General features: G+C 41.5%; 1 protein-coding gene across 3 annotated transcripts in view; it reads left to right on the top strand.

The window, feature by feature from the left end:
* The window catches only part of tle2b (TLE family member 2, transcriptional corepressor b), a 95,064-nt gene that overhangs the window by 18,244 nt on the left and 52,786 nt on the right, over nucleotides 1–24,034 (top strand). For 2 of the 3 annotated variants that reach the window (XM_066646981.1, XM_066646980.1), the window contains 3 exons: nucleotides 6,744–6,841; nucleotides 8,083–8,146; nucleotides 22,791–22,835. In XM_066646981.1, coding sequence (XP_066503078.1) covers nucleotides 6,744–6,841; nucleotides 8,083–8,146; nucleotides 22,791–22,835 — 207 coding nt within the window. Of the gene's footprint in view, nucleotides 1–6,743; nucleotides 6,842–8,082; nucleotides 8,147–11,926; nucleotides 11,984–22,790; nucleotides 22,836–24,034 lie in introns of those variants that run through there. The other variant, XM_066646982.1, reaches the window with a different exon arrangement.

Below are 24,034 nucleotides of genomic sequence, written 5' to 3' on the forward strand. Positions count from 1 at the left end.
GCCTCACTTTCTTTATATAAAAAAGCAAACTATGCTGTTAACTACTTTAATCTATACATAGGCTTCTGTACTTCTATATTTTTTTCAGAAATGACTTACTGTCACCCGTTCAGGACAGCCACCTAGTGGGTTGGGACTGTAATGCCATTGGACAAAGGGCGGGATCTCAGGCTGAAATGTCAGTAGAGCTGTGCTCAGGACTGGACACTTCTCAAAGAGAATATACTGCTTCAGCAGTGCTATCAGGGAAGCCAGTGCTTTAGCTGGTTTTTGAATTACCTTAGTTAATTAGTTTCCTTAATCTATGAACACACACCTTTTACATACATTTTATGTACATTTTATGTTTTATTTTACATTTTATTTACATTCAATAAAATTCTGCCAGATCAATGGTGCAGATCGCAGTTGATCCGCTGTGGCAACACCGGACGGGAGCAACCGAAAGAAGATTTTACTTACAATCAGTATTTCACAGATTGCTTCTTTAAGGTATAAAAGGGATATTGAAACATAAAATTAAGGAACAATTATAAGATCAACGTATTCATTTATTATCTGTAAGCGCTTTTCCAGTTCAGGGTCGCGGTGGGTCCAGAGCCTACCTGGAATCATTGGGCACAATGTGGGAATACACCCTAGAGGGGGCACCAGTCCTTCACAGGGCAACACAGACACTCACACATTCACTCACACCTACGGACACTTTTGAGTCGCCAATCCACCTACCAACGTGTGTTTTCGGACCGTGGGAGGAAACCCACACAGACACAGGGAGAACACACCAACTCCTCACAGAAAGTCACCCGGAGCGGGACTTGATTGGAGCTGTGTGACTGTGACACTACCTGCCGCCCCAAGATCAACACAATGGAACAATACTTATATTGTTAGTGTTTGTTTTAAAAATGTACTCACAGCAATACATTTAAAATATGTTAAATTAAAATGTATTTTGTGAGTGAGATAAATATGTATTGTGATTATAAATGACAAACTGGGTAAAGACACTTTTTTTTACCTCATTATAATAGAAGAACAGTTCATCTGTTGAAACAAGCTTGACATTGTAACAATAGAGGAGCCCTAGTTGGTGCCATATAGAACCCTCTCTAAAAGGTGCTATATAGAACAATCTATAGCATATTCTCCATCAATCTGAAGAACGCATTTATGATGCAAAGCACCCTTTAATCATGCAAAAGATCCTTCAGATGTTCAGGATTCTATAAAGATCAATTCCTTTTAATAAAAAACCCTTGTAGAACCATAATTTTTAAAAGTGTATTTTAAGGCATTCAAGTTCCACAGAAAACATGACCTTAAAGTCTCTCCCTGCTTCTCTTCTCTATACACGCCACACTTTTCAAACGTCTCTATTTCCACAGTATTCTTATTTCTATTTCTATCTCTCTCTCTCTCTCACTCACACACACACACACACCACACGCCATCCTCCTCCTCCCTCTCAGTAGATAATCTCTGGTAATTCTCGGCTCACCCGCTCCTGCTCGTCTAAATTGTGACTGACTGACTGCTCGCTGTTTATGTCTCGCTGCTGCATTACTCTCTCTCTCTCTCTCTCTCTCTCTCTCACACACACACACACACACACACACACAAACCCCAGATTAACTGGATCAGTGTGAGGTTTCAGAACCCCCACCCCCTGCAGCCTGACGATCCATTTTTAAATAGACATATTAAGGCTGCTTTTGTCTGTGTGTTTATTTGAGAGCATGTGTGTGTGCGCGTGTGTGCACTTACTTGTGTGTGTGTGTTTTTGTATGCACACGCTGTCCTCCCTCCCTCTTGTCTCAAACACCATCTGCTGACCGTCAGGCCAGGCGGTCCACGGATCCATTTTACAACTTCAAAACAAATTACCATCTGACAGAGACCCAGAATAAGACTTAAGTGTACTTTTAGCGACTACTGTATTGAAGGACACATTTGTCAGCAGTTGTGTTTGCATTTGCAACTTTTAGTGGTAGGAATAGATGATGAATACTTGTAATTTGGGGCCTATTATGTTCATTAATTCATTCATTCATTATTTGTAACCGCTTATCCAATTCAGGGTCGCGATGGGTCCAGAGCCTACCTGGAATCATTGGGCACAAGGCGGGAATACATCCTGGAGGGGGTGCCAGTCCTTCACAGGGCAACACAGACACACACATTCACTCACGGACAATTTTGAGTCGCCAATCCACCTATTAACGTGTGTTTTTGGACTGTGGGACACGGGGAGAACACACCAACTCCTCACAGACAGTCACCCGGAGCGGAAATCAAACCCACAACCTCCAGGTCCCTGGAGCTGTGTGACTGCGACACTACCTGCTGCACCACCGTGCCTCCCTCATTCATTCATCCATTAATTTATCCAGTTCAGGGGCTCATTGGGTCTGATGCTGGGTGGCTATACATCTGTCCAGCCAACAGTTGGCATTGAGCATGGTAGGCTCATCTGCACTGGAGACTGCAGTTTCATTTAATTTCATACTTTTCTGTGAAGAATCAGTGGGCCATAGAAAGCTATTGTTAATGCGTGCACCTTCTGCAAATGTTTGGACATAGCGTACATGTAGATATTTAAAGTTGAATTTCCCAAATGTTTGTTCCTCTGCAGTGGTTTCTTTTGGTCTGATCAGGCTGATTTTTGCCTGCAGCAGTTGAGGCTGGTGATATCAGTGACCCTGCAAATGGAAACATGGCCCTGATCAGCCGCTGATGTTGTATAATTGTGTTGTGAAGGGCTGTCCTGAGCTTTAGCCATGGGATAGTTACAGTGGACAAACTGTGTGTGTTATGTGTGTGTGTGTTACTGAGCAAATGAAGGTCAGTGGGGATATGGTGCCAGTCCCCCAGTACCCCCCCACCCACCCACCTCAGCCCCCCTCCACGCTCTGTGTACTGAACCCATCCACCCAGCCCTGAGCCTGCAGCTTAATTACTGGAAAGCCCACAGAGTGACTGACCTCCACCGTTAGCCTAATTGAAATTTAATTGAATTTCGCTTGTCTAGACTAATTAAGCTCCTACTGAAACCAACAATCTTTTAGCTGCCCCACACAAAACTTGCTGGTCACTGTGCTACAACAACAACAACTAAATAACCAACAAACAACAGGGGGCGGGGGTGAGCGAAAGAAAGAGCAGAACGAGTGCTGACAGAAAGGAAACCATTTTAGGAACCGTGGACCAAATAAAGAAAGCTGTGCTTTAAATAGTGAGCAGACTTAGAGTAAGTGAGGGAATTAATAAGGAACAGTGTGTAAAAATAACACTGAGGTCTGACCAGGTCACCGAGTCTGAGGTAAGTGGGATGCTAGCCTGATCTCATCAAGTAAATATCGGAACAGGACGCTGATCTCCGATTAGGTCTTGTGTGATTGTTTGTGTAACAGTTTAACAGTGTAACAGGCCTGTATTCTACAACCTACCTCCCACACCCCTCACCCCTGAAACCCACCAATCATTTGTGTTTATAGATTTTAAAAAGATGTCAGCTTCATTGAGGTGCACCCATTGCTAACACAAACAGTCAGTTGTGCAAAAAAAGCTTGTGCAATAACCCCATCTCTGAAGCGTCTCCTGGCATCTCTTCCTGTTGGGAATGCAGAGGAGTAGGAGACAGCTGCTCAGAGGAGGGAAGGGACTCAGACACAGAGAGCCCCACGGACCACTGGACCCCAGCTCTGGCTGCAGATAGCAGGGAGGGGACGAGGAGCAGCTGGCAGGTTGCTGCTGCCGCCAGGGCTCACTGCGCTCTCCACCGGCTGCTACTCGTCTTCTCCCCGCTATCTGCAGCCAGAGCCTTGGTGCCATGGTCCGTGAGGTTCGCCACTGGAGGAGGAAGGACAGGACGTGGATGGACTTTCTCCAAGTGCCATACCTGGACATAGACATGTACCCCTTAGCCCTTCCACTTAGCCCTAGGCCTTCATTTTGCTTAGGGTTAGGGGTGTCTCAATTCTTATTAGGAAAGAGTAGTAGGGCCAAGCGGCAAGGCTTGAAATGCAGATTTTTAAGGGGGAACATCAAATAAAGGGCTATCACTGGCAAGATGGTGGCAAAGATATCAAAGAAACCCAGAAATATCAATATTTTCTCTTTTAAAAACTATGCTAACCAGTGTACTATCGTAGTTTAATGAAGTTTCAGCACATTATGTCCCTTTTCTTCATAACAAGAATAAAATGTCACTAGTAATTTGCCACTGTCTTTGAATTTCCAATTCCACCTTAAATGCTGAAGCAATTACATTCTAGAGCCTGTGGCTACCACATCATTTAAGGTGGAACTGGATGTTTTAAACAAAAAGCCGCTGAATAAGCAGCTGCATTCAGCTTCATATCGCAGAGAGTAAGGAGTGGCTGATAATATATAATTGTTGGATGCTTTTGAAGAAATGGTGCCCTAAATTTAACACACCCTCCACACACTCTTGTGCTCCACCCACTTATGTGCATTTTTTAAACACTAAGAGAGGGTAGGCTTTGTGAGCAAATGTGTGACACTGTGTTTGTTCACACTGCAGAGCAAATCACATATGACTTTTAGGCTGCGGTTGGACCACACAACTTTTAGCCTGATTTTAAGTATGATTTCCAGTCGGCGAAGTCTCTGCAAGTTGGCTGTAGTCTGCAGACGCTGGTGCAGTTGCATTTGTCAGTTGCAGGAAACGTTGTGTAGTCTGCGAGGGGCTCAGGCTTTTTTGCCTCTAGATCACATTTCAGACCAGTCACAGCATATCAAACGTTTGATTTTTTTTTGTTTTTTTGGACCAGATTTTGGTCGTAATTGCTTAGTGTAAACTCTTCACCAGCTCAAGTCTGAACGAGTCAACAGCCAGTGAAAGTAAGCACAAGCAGTAGATACAGAAAAACGGCAATGTGTCCAATCATGCAGGGGTGCTCTAAAGGGGAAGATGGATTAAACACTCAAACCACAGAAAACTACAAGACATTACATAGTGCTAGATGCACAAGTCCCCAAATAACCAGTATTACCTGTAGCACAAACCACACAGTGGGCCACATTATAACAAGCCGTTACAGCCTTTATTGCTACTTATTCAAATTTTCTGTTTCACCTTAAATGACGCAGCAACTGCATTGTGGCGTCCACTCCTGAGGCATGTCTGATACTTCTAAACCACTTAAGGTGGAACGTAGCCTCAAGTATGTGCTAATCTACTAATCTCCAGCTCCCTCTACCGTATGCAGAGACCTTGTAATGTGCATGTCACTTGTAATAATTCCCTTCTAAAGGTGATTTTTCATTTTATTTGTTTTTTTGTTCTGTAAGAAGTTGCAGTTATTCCAGCATTAAAATGTTTATAATAAATCCAGTGGTATGTGGAAGCAAAAGACATGCACATGTGTGTCAGAGTGGGAGTGGCTTAAAAAGCTTCTCTTCTACAAAATGAGAGCACTGCAGAACATTTTTGAAACCTGTCTTCTGTCTTCTGAATGAGAGTTCCTTGTTTTGTTCGGGAGCTCTGGGTCATGTAGGGTCCCCAGTGATTTAGTGTTTGTGCAAAATTTTTCCAGTCTGCTGAAAATCTGCAAAAATATATATGTAGTGTGAGGTACCTGCCTTTAAAACTCATGTAGAGTATCAGAGGCTTTAAAGGAACACTAGGTAAGATTTTGTTCTCTACAGTTTCAGAGTGTAATTCACTTTTACAGCAGAGTCTTCAATTCAAGGTGGGAGAAGACGGGGGAATGGTTTCCTACCCTCCTCCAAAAGATACATAGAGTAATTTCTGCAGTGCTGAGCCTGGAGTAGCAACAAGAGAGGCTCTCTTTTCTCTATGACAGCTCAGTGAAGAATCATTCATTTTGAAGCTGTAATTGTACGGTAAATATACAACCTAGTGTTCCTTTATATCTGATGTTTAGACCAGGTATCCACAATAATTATGTGAACAAATCCAATTTGCATGGTCAGACTCTAGCGGCATTTGCTGGTGTAGACACACTGGTTGTCATAGTAACAACTCAGGCATGAGTACACTGAGGGCAGGAAGGCAGGAAGCTCCACACCTGAAAGATAAAAAAAATAATACTAATAACCAAAATATAAAAAAACATGAGAATCTGATCTGTCTTGTGACACGTGGTCCATATATTCCTTTTGAATAAAGATTGAAAACACCTAGAAATGTGGCTTGAAGATGACTGAAACAGGTCTGATTTAATGTGGATTTTGCTGTTCACAGTGACGAAAACCGAAAACTCCTGAAAAAGGTCTTTGAGGGCGGGAAGACGGTGCTAGATCAGGGCCTAGTTTGTGCCTGAGATCTGGAGCTGAGGAGCGTGTGCAGCATTTCTTTACACTAAAGAGCGGTGGAATAGTTCTGAAATGGCTTGTGTTACCTAAACCCATGGCTTTCCTTTAACGAGAAAAAAAACTGAAGCAATTGCAAGTGCCTGAAGCAATCTCAGTGGTTCTGGTATTGAGTGGTCTTCAGTATACAAGCCTCGACTGGCGTTTAACCCCTTCCTCTTCTTCATTTTTACTTTCAGGCTGCAGGAGTGAAATCCATGTGATGTAGATGGCTCTTTCTGAGCTGTTTGAGCCTTGCATACACTGTCATATGCAAGTGACATGTTCGTATGAGTTCATACAAACAGTATTATGCAAAGTACAGTGCAGAAATGTGAGGCTGGAACTGCAGAGTTGGTTGTGTGGACAGATAGGTAACCACTATGATATGCTTTGTCTCTCAGGTCCCTCTGCAGCCTGGTCAGTCCTTTAAGTTCACCGTGCTGGAGACGCTGGACCGAATTAAGGAGGAGTTCCAGTTCCTCCAGGCTCAATACCACAGGTGAGCTACAAGTACTTAACGTGCTGTTGGGATTGAGCCCTGTGATAATCATTGTGGCCAAATGTTTGTAAAAACCTCACCCATTCACCATTCCGTATTTTACATTTTACACTATCTACAAAGTCATTACTCTGTGGATTTGGCAGTGTTCAGTCACATAGACATTCATGACATCAGCTACAGATATTGCAAGATTAGTCCTGTATCGCAAACACCACTACAGCTTGTCCCAAAGGTACTAGATGGTTCACCGTCACTCCAGAGAATGCGGTTCCATTGCACAATTAAATTTGTTACATTATTATTTTCACTATGTTTTTCATTTGTGTACTTTAATTTTCTGTCTGTTTATCTACAATATATTACTAAAAATATGCACTCCCTCCATCCAAATCATTACATTTAGTTGTTAGGTGCAACAAGTCCAGTCATAAAATTTCCTTGCTACTAAATATTCCACAATCAACTTTCAGTTGTCTTATTACAAAGTGGAAGTGATTGGGAACGACAGCAACTCAGCCACAAAGTAGTAGGCCACGTAAAATGACAGCGCAGAGTCAGCATATGCTGAGGCATATAGTACGCAGAGCTCGCCAACTTTAATGGATGGCCCCTTCCTGTTCTAACATGACTGTGCACCAGTGCACAAAGCAAGGCCCATAAAGACATGGGTGAGCAAGTTTGGTGTGGAAGAACTTGACATGCCAGCACAGAGTCCTGACCTGCACCCTGATACACCTTTGGGATGAATTAGAGCCAGGCCTTCTTGTCCAACATCAGTGTCTGACCTCACTAATGCACTTCTGGAAGAATGGTCAGAAGTCCCATAAAAACAGTCCTAAACTTTGTGGAAAGCCTTCCCTGAAGAGCTGAAGCTGTTATAATGATGAAAGGTCATTTATAGAAAATAATCATCATAATGAGATAATCACAATAAGACAATGTAAGAATACACCCAGTTTATATTGTAGTGCAGGTAGTGTTTGTGTAATCAGTTTTAGAGAGTAATAAGTTGGGGATATTAAGGGGTTAAAGCTCGGTTAAGGGCCAACCTTGCTAAATGAATCATGCTGAGGGAGTCCTCAGACTCATCTGGTCTCAGCGATGTATGTCGCTGTTGCATTAGTGACGCAAGTTTTATCTCACAAGGCTGTCGGTAGAGGTTTGTGCTGGCACCAATGTGTTTTTATTCCCATAGTTCTGTTCTTTGATTCTGATGGCTCTATGTTTTAAATCCGCAGTCTGAAGCTGGAGTGTGAGAAGCTGGCCAGTGAGAAGACTGAGATGCAGAGACATTACATCATGGTGAGTGCAGGCTGTGGTCAGTCAATCCTGTTGTGGACAGTGTGCATTATTAATGCTGTTAAAGCCTGTTATTGGGTGATGTGATAAAAGTTGCACTTGAAAGTGGGGCACTGCCTTCACCTGAGCACATGTCTACCATTAGAAGACTCGATATTTAATGGGGACATCATATACACATTTTTCACAAGGTAGCACACTTTTCTTGGGTCTTGTGCTGGGCGGGATCTCATATGACCTCCGAAAATCAGGACCTCGTTTAATGTCTCATCTGAAGGATGGTATTGTTTGTTCAGTACAGTGTCCCCATAACTGCACTTGGACTTTGAGATCCACACAGACCACAGGGACAGTGCCTCCTGCTGGCCCCACCAACACCACTTCCAGGAGGCACTCGAGCTTTCCTTGGTGGTCTTCCATCCAAGTAATGACCTGGCCCAAAATGTTTGGTTGTTCAGGGGCTGTGATGGCTGGTTATTGTTGGTTTGTTTGCATCGTTTCAGAGCCTGTTCCTTTAAATGCGAATAAGCCACGGCTCAGTTCAGAACAAGAGCCCAGGAGTGAGGAGGTTCCACCATACTGAATCAGGACTTTTAGTCCTCCATATTTGTTGGGTTTGGATGGATCTGTTTAACCATATCTTGTGCTCTCACATCTACGAGGGTCCAGTGATTAGAGAGACTCAGATGAGGGGGCAGGACGATTCTGTGAAACCAGCTTAGAAACAGAATGTACAGAAAACTTTCTGGGTGGTTTTGTTTCACAGTGTGTGGGTTGGTGGGCTCCTGATCCTCAAATGAATGTACTAATGACTGAAATGTTTTTTTGTTCCATAATGTCTCACCTTTAAATATGAAATACCTAAACTGTGTTTGTAGGGTCACAGATGGGATAGTGTTGTGGATAACACAGCTGCCCTCCAGGCCAGGGCAAGGCAAGGTTTGATGCACAAGCTCTGTGTGGAATCAAGAGTTGGATAAACATTAGATAATTAAAGAAATCTTCAGTATATGAATCCTATCACTGATGATTATTAAAGATGTAGTTCAGGACTCAAGGATGAAGAGTTTGTGTTTTACTCTGTGTGTGTGTGTGTGTGTGTGTGTGTCAGTGCTTGTGTGTAATGTGTGCTCACTCACTCTGATCTGGAATGGGGTGGGGTGCAGAGGAGAGGGAAGACAACGATAAAAAAGAGAAGACTGAGGTGGGGGAGGGAAAGAGAGGAGATGAATAAGAGAAGAAAGAGTAGGAATGAGAGAGGAAGGGAGAGAGAACAGGAGTGAATGAAGGACAGAGAGGGAGAAATGGAGAAGAGGTTAGGACAGTGAAAGATAGAAAGAGAGAGAGAGTGAGAGAGAGAGAGAGAGAGAGAGATGAAGAGAGAGAAACAGAGGCGAAGGATGAGATGAAAAAGACAGAGGGACAGAGAATGAGAGAAATGGATGAGAGAGTGAAGGGTGGAAAAAAACAAGAGAGGGAGAGAGCAAGATCGAGGGCGCAAGCACAGACACGTAAATAATGTGAAGCAACAACGATGGGGCGCTCTCTGAGCACTGAGCCCAGCAGGCTATATTTAGCCAGTTAAACCTGTCATGTACACCAAGACCTGTTTCGACAGCCATTGCCTTTATTTTCATGCATTTATAATTTATCAATCCCCCCTACCCCCCACCCCCGCTACCCCAAAAGACCTCCCCCCAACACACCTCCTTACGGCCGAACTGAATGTTCTTCTCCACCTTTTAGTCAATGATTTATTCAGTGATGAGCATGAAATAGTCCTTCGACCTCATTTGCGATGGTGTATTACACTGAGGCATATATGAAGCTGTGGACCCATATTCGTGCTCCAGACTTCACTACAGCGGTTGGTAAGCAAAGTGGGTAATACCACTGCCTTCTACACAGCAGGCTGGGGTTCTGTTCCCAGCTTGGGTGGAAGAGTCCTTGGGCAATGCTACAGTAGCCTACATCGGTGATATCATGATAACTATGGTACCAAATATGTAATAGATGTGCTTCAGCTAGTACAGCATTAATAAACAGGCTATAGTGTGTGGGTCATTTTCATTCAGAGATGACCAGCAAAGTAAAGGTTGGTCTCAGAAACCTTGACTTTATGTAGTAATTAACAGCGCCTGAAGGAAACCCATGCAGACACTGGAGGAAGAAAAACCCAAGAACAAATATGTGATTAACTACCAAACACATAAAAAAAATCCAAAACTTTTCCACTGCATGATACCTGCTCTACTCGGCTCTACTCGCTTTGTCATTGGTTGGTTCTCCACTATAATCCCCCCCACTCTGAAATGCAGCCAGTGATGTCGCAAAACACCTATGGGAACTGCACTCTTTAAAAACTACAACATTGCCATCAATGTGTGATGTTGTTGATGTTGTTTGGGCCTGAACGCACCTCCATGCCAAAGTTCAGACAGTTCCTTGTTGCTCCATCCAGCTCTTGCTGGAGTTTTTCATCAGCCACTGATCCAAGGAGCACTTGAACCTCTTTAAAAAAAAACATGGTGTAATTTTATGAGCTGCCATTGTGAGTCAGATAAAAACAAATATGGTCGCTGCTGTAGCATGGAGATTTTACAAGAGGTTCGTATGTGCTGAAGATCTGCATTTCACTGGCCAGTCAGCGCTCTGTGAGGTTTACATGTGATGTTTAGTCCCTACACCACTTTAGGGTCCAAAATCACCTAATGTGGATAAGCGGTTACAGACAATGAATGAATGAATGAATGAAAGTTAAGAAGGTTTTTTCCTTCTCCTGTAAACTTGTTACTTTGCAGACACATGTTTTTCATTGGACAGTGATGATATATTAGTGCTATTGAGAATTAGAATAATGAGTACTGTATGAGTATTACAGTAATAAAGTATATAATACAGTTGAAAGGTTTTGCATAAGGGGTTTATTTGTGTGTTCTATACTGAAGTAACAGCCTCTACGCCTTTCAGAATATATTGGAATATTCCTGCAAGGATATCACTGCAGTAGTTTGGGATTGGAAAAGCTACTCCAGCTCATCCTAACAGTAGGAGAGTAAAGGACAGAACACTGCTCTATACCCCTCTGTCTGAAGCTTGCCATCGAGCATGGTTATCTTAAGCTCATAATAAATACGATAAACCCATAATAAATAAAACAAAAGACCAAACCATGGTTACTGTGTCTAGTTCGCTACGTATTGAGACACAGTGTGTGCTGGCATCCTTGTGTGTGTGTGTGTGTGTGTTTGTCCATGTTTGTGTGCTTTTAATGAAGGTTGTATGTATGGTCACTCGAGCACTCTTCCCCATGTGTGCAGACAGGGCCCCTGGGGCAGTCACAGATAGAAGGATAGATAGAAGATGAAGGAGAAGAAGGGAGAGAGAGGGAGAAGGAGGTGGAGGGGGTGGGGGCTGGATTAATGCACCTCTCGCTGCTCTAACTCCCCTCCCCGGCTCATCCGTCTGATTCACACTGACACACTCTGCTCTCTCCAGGAACATTACTGCCACAGATTGCCCTCACGCCCACTGAGAGAGATGGGGCGGGGGGAAGGGGGTGAGAACTAGCATTGGAGAAGAGAGAGAGAGAAAGAGGGATGGGAGAGAGAGAGAGAGAGAGAGAGAGAGATGACAAAGAGATGAAAAGAGAGGTAGAGATAAAAATAGAGGTAGAGAAAATGAAGCAAGGGAAACCTAGATGAGTTTACAGAACAGAGCAGTAAAAAGAAAAATGTACAGATAGAGAGAGTGAAAGAGGAGAGAAGGGTATGAGGTGAGATTTATGAAAGGAGGAGAGAGAGAGGTGAAGGAAGGAAGTGAGAAGGAGGGGACGGTGAGGTGAGGAAAATAATGAATGATAGGAGAATGAGGTGAAGGAAGGAAGCGAGAGAAAATGGAAGGAGAGAATAAGAGTGATTTTAAAAGTACTACTCTTCAGTAAACATTTGCAGAGAGAGAGAAAGAGTGTGTGTGTGTGTGTGCTCGTGGGGAATTTACTGAGGATGTCTGTTTAAGCTCAAGATTAAAACTTGCCGACTTTGTGTGCTTTTCAGACCGAACACTTTTCATCCATGAGCTCGTCAGTTGATTCAGTTGATTGTGTGCAGAGTTCTGGGATCATTTGGCTGTACTTGACTGTGGTTATTTACAGTTTACTGCTGGTGGACAGAATTCTCCAGAGCGTGGTGCATATAAACCTCATCATGTGCCGTGAATTCTAATAGCTTAGGCTTTGTGTTCTATACGTTATACCACATTATGCTAGTTACCGAAATGCTAATAAAAACTGAAAACAAAGATTGATTGATGGTGTTTTACCATTCTCCGCAGTGGCCGTTTCTGGCGTCCGTCTACTTTTCCCTGTTAACAACCTGACGTTTCACTTTTTTTGTGCCTCTAGAATCCACACTCAGAAAAAATCCTGTGCAGATACATTGTTATCACTAAAGGTACAGGCAGTGTAAATGTACCTTTAAAGATACAGCGGTTGTGTTTAAAGAAACGTCTATGATTGTGGGGAACTCTGCGTTTTTTTAAGGTGGAGCCGTGTGTTTGAGGAGAAAGAATGAGAATTGTTTGTATGTGGATGAAGTTTAACCTTTTAAAGTTTTTATTCACTGTTTGAATTACCACAGAAACACATTTGGGACTGTAGTTGTTTAGTTTTGTAGCACTTTTGGTAATGCAGTTAGCCATCTCCTGAGTTTGGAGACATTTCTACCTTAAGTGATCCAAAACAGCAAAAATAAGTCAATATTACCCACCTAAGGAGCATGAATAGCACAATATCCCCATCTTGGCTTTTCAACGTTTGGAGTTCTCTCCGTTGTCAAAACAAAACAAAAGCTTTAGATGCCTCTGGCATGAGGAGAGAGAGAGAGAGAGAGTTTTATTTACTCTGATTAATCAAACAGGAATAAGCTGGGAAAACCCTGAATAAGCTCTCGCACTAAGAAAAATACACAGATCCTTCAGCCATAATTGTAGCCTTCTGCATATTTTACACAGTGATAGGAGACATGTTAGCACAGAGAAAGTTCCCATTCTAATCTGAGTTATTTCACATTGCACAGTGTGAGCATCCTGGTTCTGTGACTCCTCTATCTGCAGATATAGAAAAGAGAATGAATGTTCATGGGGTTCTATCCAGCTGGTGCAAGGGCCTCTCGGGGCCAGTGGATAGAGTCTACAGAACCAAAAAAAAAAGTTTTTGCCGGTATTTATGTATATCATTATTTATTTTTGTGCTTTATTTCTCAAAAGTTACAATTATGATCCCTAAGTAAAGTATGGAATATATTCCACCACAGATGCTTAAATTGTCCCAGAACTTACTGTTCTGGAGAATTTTGCAGGCATCAGTTTCAAAAAGAGTGTTTATTTACAAGCAGCAGTGACGTAAATACGGTTAAATAGTGAATGTCTTGTCTTTGTGCTGTTCACTTAATCACAGATCAAAGTGGAGTTACAAATCACCGCTTTCTGCCTTTTGTAACTGTTCTGGAACTCAGTTTGTACTTGGAGAGGGTTGGGTTTGCTATGATTTCTGCAGTTTGCATCATGTTTTAAACGCTCCAGTCTGTGATTGGAGTCTTTTCTGGTGTGTTTTCTGTGATCACCTGCACACCTGTGTTCCTTCATTTCCCTTAGTGGTCTTACCACAGAGGAGCTGTCAGTAAAAGGTAAAGCTGCTGTTATTAACTGGCATTTATTTTTGTTTCCTAACAGTCTGTAATAACTGAGTAGTCACACATTAACAAAACATGTAACAACAATGTAAGTCCTGTTAGTCACTGCTAGAGATTAAATAAAATAGAACAGATTGAGTTATAATAAATACTAGCGATAGGAATTTCGGTCAAATATGGTGATTAAGTTTTCACACCATTAATATATTAAAAATTTATTATTAATATATTAAAAATATATTAAATAAGAATGAGTACTGATAAAACAGCTAATTTACATATAATTGATAATTCTAATTTACTAATCAATTTCAAAACCAGGCGGCACGGTGGCGCAGCAGGTAGTGTCGCAGTCACACAGGTCCAGGGACCTGGAGGTTGTGGGTTCGATTCCTGCTCCACTGTCTGTGAGGAGTTGGTGTGTTCTTCCCGTGTCCGTGTGGGTTTCCTCCAGGTGCTCCGGTTTCCTCCCACAGTCCAAAAACACATGTTAGTAGGTGGATTGATGACTCAAAACTGTCCGTAGGTGTGTGTGTGAGTGAATGTGTGTGTGTGTCTGTGTTGCCCTGTGAAGGACTGGCGCTCCCTCCAGGGTGTATTCCAGCCTTGCGCCCAATGATTCCAGGTAGGCTCTGGACCCACCACGACCCTGAACTGGATAAGCGCTTACAGATAATGAATGAATGAATGAATTTCAAAACCTCTAATATTTTTTCATTGTATATGCAGAAACATAGTAAAAACACATGTTTTATCAATTTCAGCTTTTACTAGTGTATTTACATATAATTATGTGTTAACTACACTTGTGTAATCACATTCAAATGGTTTAATTATTAATGCAGCCTATCTGCTTAAATCCAGTAGTGAAATTACTAAGGTAACCCAACTGTGACAGTGAAAGAATCATCACTGACCTGGCATTTAGTTGACTTTTTCATTCGTTCCAGTAACAAAAATATAAAGACAAAAACAGAGCACATAAACATTGTTTCCCAAAATATAGCGCTATCCCTAATCTTTTGAATTTTTAACTATTCATTTGTTATTCGTTCATTTGCTGTTCATTTCACTGTTCAGATTTCAGAAGCTTTGTCCTCTATTATCCCTTTAGAACTTTCTTGAATTTTAGAACACAACTGTAGGTTCCAGAGCAGTAAGTCTTACAGAAATTCATCTTTCACAAAACAAGGAGAAAACAACAACTCCTAAACTTTAAAGGCTAAGCACCACTTAATGGACCTCCATGAATATTTCAAATTATTTTAGTTACTGACATATATAAGTATGAATTAAAATGAACATAGCAGCTTAATTTGCTTTAAAACTGACAATTCTATTAAATTGACGGAAAAACCCGAGCTCGCTACAAAAATTCTTGAACGCAACTGTGACATCACTGGTGGACAACAGCTGAACAACGCCGCGGTAAAACACCGTTATGACTGACTGTTATGACAGTATCTAGCTAGCTAAATCACTCAAACTTAAACTCAAATTTAGAGGTACCGTTATTCTTGTAAATGTGATCGAAGTCGAACTCGAATTCATCCGACACTATAAACCTCCGTAATGCAGCTACGTAGTCGAGTATAATCTGAGTCACAGAGTTTAGCAAGTCAAGCTAACGTTAACTAACACCAACTTAAACAGGCGAAGCAAATGTACTGTTTACCTCCATGTTACAGAGGCTCTTGAACACCTTTCGTTTCCTTACATGCCCATATTGTTGGAAAAGCGCCAGTGAAATGAGCTACAGATAACGGAGTGAGCGGATGGTCCTTTCCAAAGTGCCCGTTTAAAGTTGACAAATTTAGTACAATTTCTGGATCTTTGGACCATTTGTGCACAGATGTCCCACTGTACATTGAATTATTGCAGCCAAAAACAACACATCTTTTCGTCATTTTGCATTAAATTAAGTGCAACTTCTAGTTGTTGTCCACCATCTACGTCACATATAAGACGCCTATTAGAGTTTCCGGGGGGACACTTTCATATAGCTAGTGCTTAGCCTTTAAGCATAGACGTGATGTCATAAAAGTTTATCACCACTTGTTACCCATTTGTTAAAAGACTGTACTAAGCCTTTTGTAAAAATGGCCTCCTTCATGTATGAGACCCGCTCTATGTAACTGGTCCCTGTGGGGACTTAAAGGAACTTAAATCTTAATATAGTGTGTTGTTTTTACATGCACAAAATGTACAGACAAAATGTTAAAATAATAAATAACTATATTGATGAGAAACATTTGAGGCCAGTAAAAGCTGTTGGGGCCATTTCTTCCAGAAATCATTAGGCTTTCTATGAAGACTTACAACGCTCTGAGAATTCCCCACTGAGGGACAGCATTAAACCCTTGAGTGTGCCTTAAAAGCGAGACTCCAGATACTGCAGTAGAGTCAGTGTTGTGAAGTCTAGCGTCTGTCACTGCAGTGAGAAATGCAGCACTTGTATTATTTACACTGTATAGACTTTTATATGCTCGGAGGGGGTGGAAGTTATTTGGAATGCATGGTTTCTCCTGGTTTTTATAGAATTAGAGCAATGTATTAATGGTAGTTTGGAGCAAAATTGTGTTTTATTGTCCGGGAGGAATCAGATAATGCCAAGAACTGGGAAAAAGGGAGGAATTGTGAAGGAATTCTTCAAGCCTTCTACTGTATTTTATTAGTGTTGACTCTCTGGAATTCCTGTACAAATCCAATTGAACAAATCAATGTGTCTGAATGAGCAGGGAAGATCAAAGCTGAGCCCTGTAGAGTGGTCTCACACACACACACACACACACACACACATATATATATATATATATATATATATATATATAAACACACAGCGAGTGATGAGTGTCCAGCTTCGCAGCAGGGTGTGTGCACAAGAGCCGGACAGCAAACAGCTGCTGAGTTGAACCAGGGGACACTCAACACACACACACTGCCCCTCATTAGGCTGGGGAGACCCTTACACACACACACACACACACCCACACCCAATGCGACTTCAGCAGGAGGACAGGCTTAGCCGATTCTCAGCCATTCCGAATCCCGCTACATCCGCCACATGCCGTGTGCAATCTGCTCCAGACCCAAAACACACATACCCCTCCTCCCCCTCCCCACACACACACACACACACAGTGTGGAGAATGAGAATGCAGTGGCATGCAAGGGAGATTATATAACTATGAGCAGGGGTTAGGGGGAGCAGCATATTAAGTTATTACAAGCCCTAAAAAACCTAATGCCCCAAGCATCCTGATACACTGATCCCTAGTGGCAACGGCCAGGCACAGTCCACTGATGTCCATCCCTCCCTCAGTCCAGGTCCACACTAAGACAACATGGATTCACAGTGTACACTTTTTTATGTCTGCATTTTTGGGCTTTGGAATATTGCTATCCCAGGATCTTATAAGAATCAGTTCTTTATTTAGTTCCCAAACGGTCTGAATATCTGAATGACATTTACCTCACACAATAAAGCAATTAAGTTTACCTTTGTCTAGTATCTGCTGTACACAGAAATGGCTCGGGCTTTCCCTTTCTCTCTCAGCCACAGCAGAGAAACATCACCTGGAGGCATTTGCACCTTGGAGAGACCTCTCAACATGAAAAAGTATGAAAAGAGATGAGGATGTTGTTCTATTGCTGCTCCATAGGTGGGTAACATTGACTTATTAGTGTTGTTACTGTTACATTATTGAAGGTGGGATTGATTGCAAATTCAGGAGACTAATAACGGCATGGTGGCGCATCACCGTGTCCGCGTGGGTATCCTCTGGGTGCTCCGGTTCCTCCCACAGACCAAAAACACACGTTTTGTAGGTGGATTGAATTCTCAATAGTGTCAATAGGTGTGAGTGAATGTGTTTGTGTGTGTGTGTCGGCCTGCCAAAGACTGGTGCCCCCTCCAGGGTGTGTTTCTGCCTTGCGCCCAGTGATTCCAGGTAGGATTCCGTGGTGGCGCTGGAGGTACTGTCACTGTCACACAGGGTCTCATGTGAGGACCCGCACTATGGAGCATACACTGATTATTTCAGGGCCTAAAGAGCTGTCTGATTCTAAATCTAATGTGAGCTGCAGTTTATAGAATGTATGAATGTAAGAATAGTAACTTTAATTACTGTAATATTCGTTGCTAACTTGTGGTGGTTAAAATCACTTGTTGCTCTTTTAAACACCATGAAGGTTGTCTGACATCATTATTTTTTCATTTCTGCACAAAGATTTCAGGTAGAGTTCCATCTCTTTAAACAATTTATTTAAACACAACAATCAACTATTCCTCGTGTTTTACCATCAATGGCACACAGTAGGAGTAATTATAATCAAATTGGTGTTATTCATTGAAAGGCGTGCGTCAACGCCTACACTGAACTGACTAAACAATCACATTTAATTTAAGTGTTTGTTAATTCAGTGACATATTACTGTGTTCAAAGCTGTAAATAAGTGTCAGACCTGTTTACTGTGCTGCATTCTCTGCTGCTGCATTCGATTTTCTTTGCTGCTTTCTCCTCTGAATCCCCGATGAGAAAAGCAAAGGGTTTTTCTTTTTTCTTTTTTAACATAAAAGTCAATGTTTACCGAGGGACCAAAACACCAGATGCTACATTTAAGTCCCTCAGATTTACAAGGACAGGAAAAAACTATATATGTATATACACACACACACACACACACACACACACACACACACATATATATATATATATAGCATCAAATTACTAGAGCATTTCCCTGTTTTTATTTCTTTGCGAGTTTCTTTTTTCCAGTGAGGTATCTGCTATCAGGTCTTTTATCAGCCTTTCACATTATTGTTCATTTTTACTTGTTCAATTTATTATTGTTATTTTATATGTTTTCACAGTTCCCATTTAAAAATGTTTATTTTTACTATGGTTGTCTTCTCTTCTTTGTGAAAAAAATAGGTCATCAGGAAATATGTTTGTTATGGTTTTCTTTAACAAAATAAACACTGTGAAACATAGTGAGGGTTAACACTAGGTAGCTAGAAATCACCTTTCAGTGACAGTGCTGCTGATAGGTCCCATCATGGTGAGCACCCAGATTTGATACTTCTGATACCTCAGAATCACACCTGCTATACACAAGCCCGCCCTGGCGTAGGGGACCCACTCTAAGGAGTGTAAACTAGATCATTTAGAAACTACTTTTGATTTTGTGAGTTGCAATATATGGACAGCAATACTAAAACTGTGAATGATAAATTTCAGTATTGTTTTTCTGGATTTTAGTGGTAAAAGGAAGATTAGATTTTTTTCCCCATAAAGTTATGATTCAGATTCGACAGTGAAGTGTTACTATTGCTGGAGTAGAGTTATTATTTCACTAAAATAACAATCCTTCCAAGTCTGCTCTTGCCACCTCTGCCCACTGAGCTGCCGAGCCGCTGAGCTGAGTTAGTGTTTTCCCTGCTCTAATGCGTCCAATCAGTTAATTATTAAGCTGAACGCACTGTGCAGGCGCAGAAATATAAAGTGCTATAAATATAAAGTGCTGATTTGATTTAGAACTCAGGGATGTTCTGTGAGGATTGCATTGCAGTGGGACCTCTCTGACTGATGGGTCTGGCCTTGTTCAAGGCTGCAGAACAGGGCCCGGCCATTAGCAAGTGTGTTTAAGACATCCTACTCTATTACCCATGATGCACCCCAAGTCGTGGCACTCAGCACTTTTACTCTTAGTCAAGCCGCTGTATTAAAGAGCCTATATGGCATTAAAGGTTCCATACTTTATATTTTCAGATAGAGTATACTATAAAGATCAGCCATAGCTTTAACATGACGTCCTTGTGTTTACACTTATCATTTATTTTATCAGCCCCAGTGACCCTATGGGTGCACTTTGTATTTCTACAGTTACAAAATAGAGTATATATCTGTAGCTCTGCATACTATTTTTTAAACCCCTTTTTCACCTTTTTTGTCAATGGTCAGGACCACTACAGAGCAGGTATGATTTGGGAGATGGATCATTCTCAGCACTGCAGTGACAGGAAGTGTGTTAGTGTGTGTTGGATGTATGAGTGGATCAGACACAGCAGCGCTGCTCGAGTTTTTAAACACTGTTTCCACACACTGTCCGCTCTATTACACACACCTACGTCTTCTGCATGTAAGGTCAGAGACAGTAGCTCATCTGTTGCTGCACATTTTGTGCTATTCCTCCACTGGTCGTTTATCAGTGGGCCTTAAGCACGGACACCTCTCCAGCCAATTCCAAAGGCACTAAATGCAGCTCAACTCTTCCAAAGCTCAATGCTGTGGGGCTTTACACCCCTCTAGCCCAAACTTGGCACTAGGCATGCTGACCTTAGACCCGTGTCCCATTGCAGTGTGTATTTTCTATAGCAGTAGTTAATTGAGCCTCTGTCAGTCTTAGAGAATTTGTAGTGTGTTAATTAAGCTGATGTTTGCTGAAGTCCTTGCTTTTATACTCCCTTTTCTTCTGCCATCAAAATAGATAACACTGCCCTCATCTCTCCTCTCCTCATCTCTAGACGTTTCCAGAAGAGAGAGAGAGAGAGAGAGAGAGAGAGGCAGGCAGGGGGTTTAAGACCAAGATCATGGGAGAGAAAGAAATGGAGTTTATATAATGATAGAGGAGAATGAAAGACGGAGAGAAAAGAAGAGGGATCAGAGGAACTGAGCAAGAGCGACAGATAAGGGGAGAGAGAGAGAAAGAAAGAGAGAGAGGAGAGAGAGAAATGATCAAGTGAGTGAAAGGGAAGAAAAAGAGCATTGTTGAATTGAATCACACACACAGAGACTTGAGAGTGAGTGAGTGTGGGTATGTGTGTGTGTGTGAGAGAGAGAGAGAGAGAGAGAGAGAGAGAGAGAGAGAGAGAGAGAGAGAGAGAGAAAGAGAGAGAGAGAGAGCAGTTGAGTCAGATTTCATCTCCATCACTCACACTGCGCTGCTCGTCTGCATGCTGAGACCGAGTGTGTCACAAAGACTGATCACACACACACACACACACACACAGTTTCTTATGCTGCCGTTCTTTTTTTTATATAGAAGCTATTATTCTACATCACCTTCACACATACACTCACACACACACAGATACAAACACAAACTCTATGTCTCTCACTTATTTCTTGAGAGAACTAACATTGGAAAAATAACATGTATATCCAAAGGAAAGCAGTATGAATTCACAGCGAATCATTTCCTTTCTTATCATTTACTACAAATGGAAGGCAGACATTTTCACTGAAGGCATTTATCAGACACTTTTGTCCTCAGCAACTTAAAGTGGTCGGTTAATTCAGGAGCTGAGTAATACCCAAGAAATCTTATCGAAGGAGTATGAGTTTCCTACTTAGTAGTGTTCCTACCCGAGCGGTGAATCAAACCCTTGCTGGATCCCACCTGCAATGATTGTGAAAAGACAGGAAGGAGCACTCCCTGAACAGGATGCCAGTGCATCGCAAAGCAATGAGTGGCCAGCTGTTAAAGGAATTGTGGCAATGCAGTATATTACAGTGTAATTGTGAAAAACTGTCACAGTTTACCTTGTGTACCTTTTGCTCTCTTTGTGGTGGTGCCCTTAAGGGTGCATATATAGTACCTTTAGTTAGGGTACATATTTGTGCCTTATTCCGTTATAATTGTAGGCTTTAAAATTGTGTTGGTTTCGTACGCTCTATTTCATCTCCAGGACTTATATTATGTCCTTTTATTTTACACAGTTTTACGTGAATGAATTATGAAACACATTTTAATAATTACATAAATATCTACCTCTTCTTCTATTGCAAAGAATGTAATGTACCTTTAAAGAACACAACTGAATTTTCAAACATTGTACCTTTAAAGGTACATTTACACTGTTTGTACCTTTAGTGACAATAATGTACCTGCGCTGTACCTTTTTTTCTGACTCTTACTGGCATAGTGTTGTGTTCCCACCTGAGCTGGGAATTGAACCAGGTTTTAAATTATAATTCCTTTTCCTTATTCACTGCCCAGCACCATCCAGACGTTCCTGTATGTGTTCTACATATGAAACCTGATTGTCCATTTTTTGTCCAAATTGCTAATGCAGTCTTTCCCAAGGACTTTTATAATTTTGTAGTTTTCCTCCTCAAGCTGGGAATAAAAGCATAGCTGCAAATCCAATTTTGTTTTACTTCTTCATTTGCCGTCACCTTCTCAAACCTTCTATGTGTGTGCTACATACATAACATGGGTGGCCATTTGTTGAAGGAAGTGTGGGTGCACAGATGTTACGCTGTGATCGTTATGGAGTGTGTGGGTAATGCAGGGTTAGGAGTCACACTGTCTCACACTGTATATATAAAATATAAAAGAGTGTTTTAAGGATGGAAGTGTAAATATGAGAACACAGAAGCTCAAAGACTTGAGCTTGTTTACAAGATTGCTGGTGGTCAATACAGGAAAATGGTGGAAATTAAAGAAATGAATCTTAGTTATATGCAAAAGTTTGGGCACCTCTAGTCAAATGGCAGATTGGTAGGGGTTTTTTTCTGTGTGAAAATAATTTCACACCTTTTCTACAGGAAACGAGCTCTGAAACATTTTAACATGTTGGAATATAGCCATGTTTTCATGTTTTCTCTCTTTGTTTCCTACTCTGCCTCTGTCTAGCAGTCTGTCTCACTATTTATCACTATCTTGTCTTTCTTAAACATCCCACTCGCTCTCTTGTCTCATTTTTTTCTGACTTTCTTTAACAAGTCTCCCTTGTTTCTCTCTCTCTCTCTCTCTCTCTCTCTCTCTCTCTCTCTCTCTCTCTCTCTCTGCTTATAGAAAGTCATTTGTCCTTGTCAGGCTGGAGAGCTTTTAATTTGATTGATGATTTATTCATTCATATTTAATTAATTGTGCTATTGATTGAAGACTCTCTCTCTCTCTCTCTCTCTCTCTCTCTCTCTCTCTCTCTCTCTCTCTTTATCTCTCCACAGTACTATGAGATGTCATACGGACTCAACATTGAGATGCACAAACAGGTAAGATGGTGTGTGTGTGTGTGTGTGTGTGTGTGTGTGTGTGTGTGTGTGTGCGCGTGTGGGCACGAGAGGGCAGAGCTCAGTTTGTTTGCATCCAACGCTTGCTGCATGTAAACACACACACACACTCCAGTTTTGTAACCAGAATTTCATTTGGGTAGTGGCTGAGAGTTAGTTCACATTCTGTTGCAGTGATATTGCAGTTGTGAGGGCAATAACAAAGTGCATTTACATTTTGTAGCTAAACCATGATTGCTTAAGAAGCCCCCTAGTGACTGTTCAACTCTTGGGAGTAAGATTGACTTGAATAATTGCAATTAATTTAAATTAGTTTGAAATATAAATGAAAACGTGTTTCGCTGTAGCTCAGATATCAGATTAGCCAGGACACGCTAATATTGTGACTCTATGCTGAGCTGCTAGTGAGCAATGAGTGATGAATGGGGACAGGAAGAGTCCCCTGCTGTGAACATTTGGACATACAGTGCAGCCTCGCATAACCACAGGAAGCATTTGAGGAGCAACATGTGGAATCACCAGTGTGAGTCTATGCAGAATAATGCATTTAAATAAAACTACATATATATATATATATATATATATATATATATATATATATATATATATATATATATATATATATATATATATATTTCTTATCTTGAGTGATAATAAATCTGCCTATGACCCTCCATAACACACAAACACATACACACACACATAAGCACTCTTACCCATCTACTTAATTTCCTCCTGCTTTCCAGCTCATTGGCAGTGAATGTGTGTGTGTGTGTGTGTGTGTGTGTGCGGGGGGGTGGGTGCAGTGTTTTGTTGGATACTCCACTTGACTGATGACTTACTGAAGGTGACTTCTAATGAATTACACACTTGCGGCTGACTGCCCTGTTGGTGATGACTGTGGATCAGAGCTGTTTAGTGTTTTTTCTAAATCACCTTCTCAGTAAAGGACCTTGTTTTGTGCTTGTGGGTTGTGTCCAGTGGGATGGACCAGTTATATTTTATATTGTGTGTGGTTTGTAATACTTCATAGTTGAAAATGAATGGAGTTAGTTAAGCTGATCTGAGTTGAGATGAGCTGAATGTGAGCTGAACTGAACACAGCAGAGCTGATCTATGAACTGTTGAGTTAGGTTGGTTTACCTTAACGAAGCTATGCTGAGCCGACATGATTTAAGTTG

The sequence above is a fragment of the Hoplias malabaricus genome, chromosome 16 (assembly GCF_029633855.1).
Source record: "Hoplias malabaricus isolate fHopMal1 chromosome 16, fHopMal1.hap1, whole genome shotgun sequence".
Taxonomy (NCBI): Eukaryota; Metazoa; Chordata; class Actinopteri; order Characiformes; family Erythrinidae; genus Hoplias; species Hoplias malabaricus.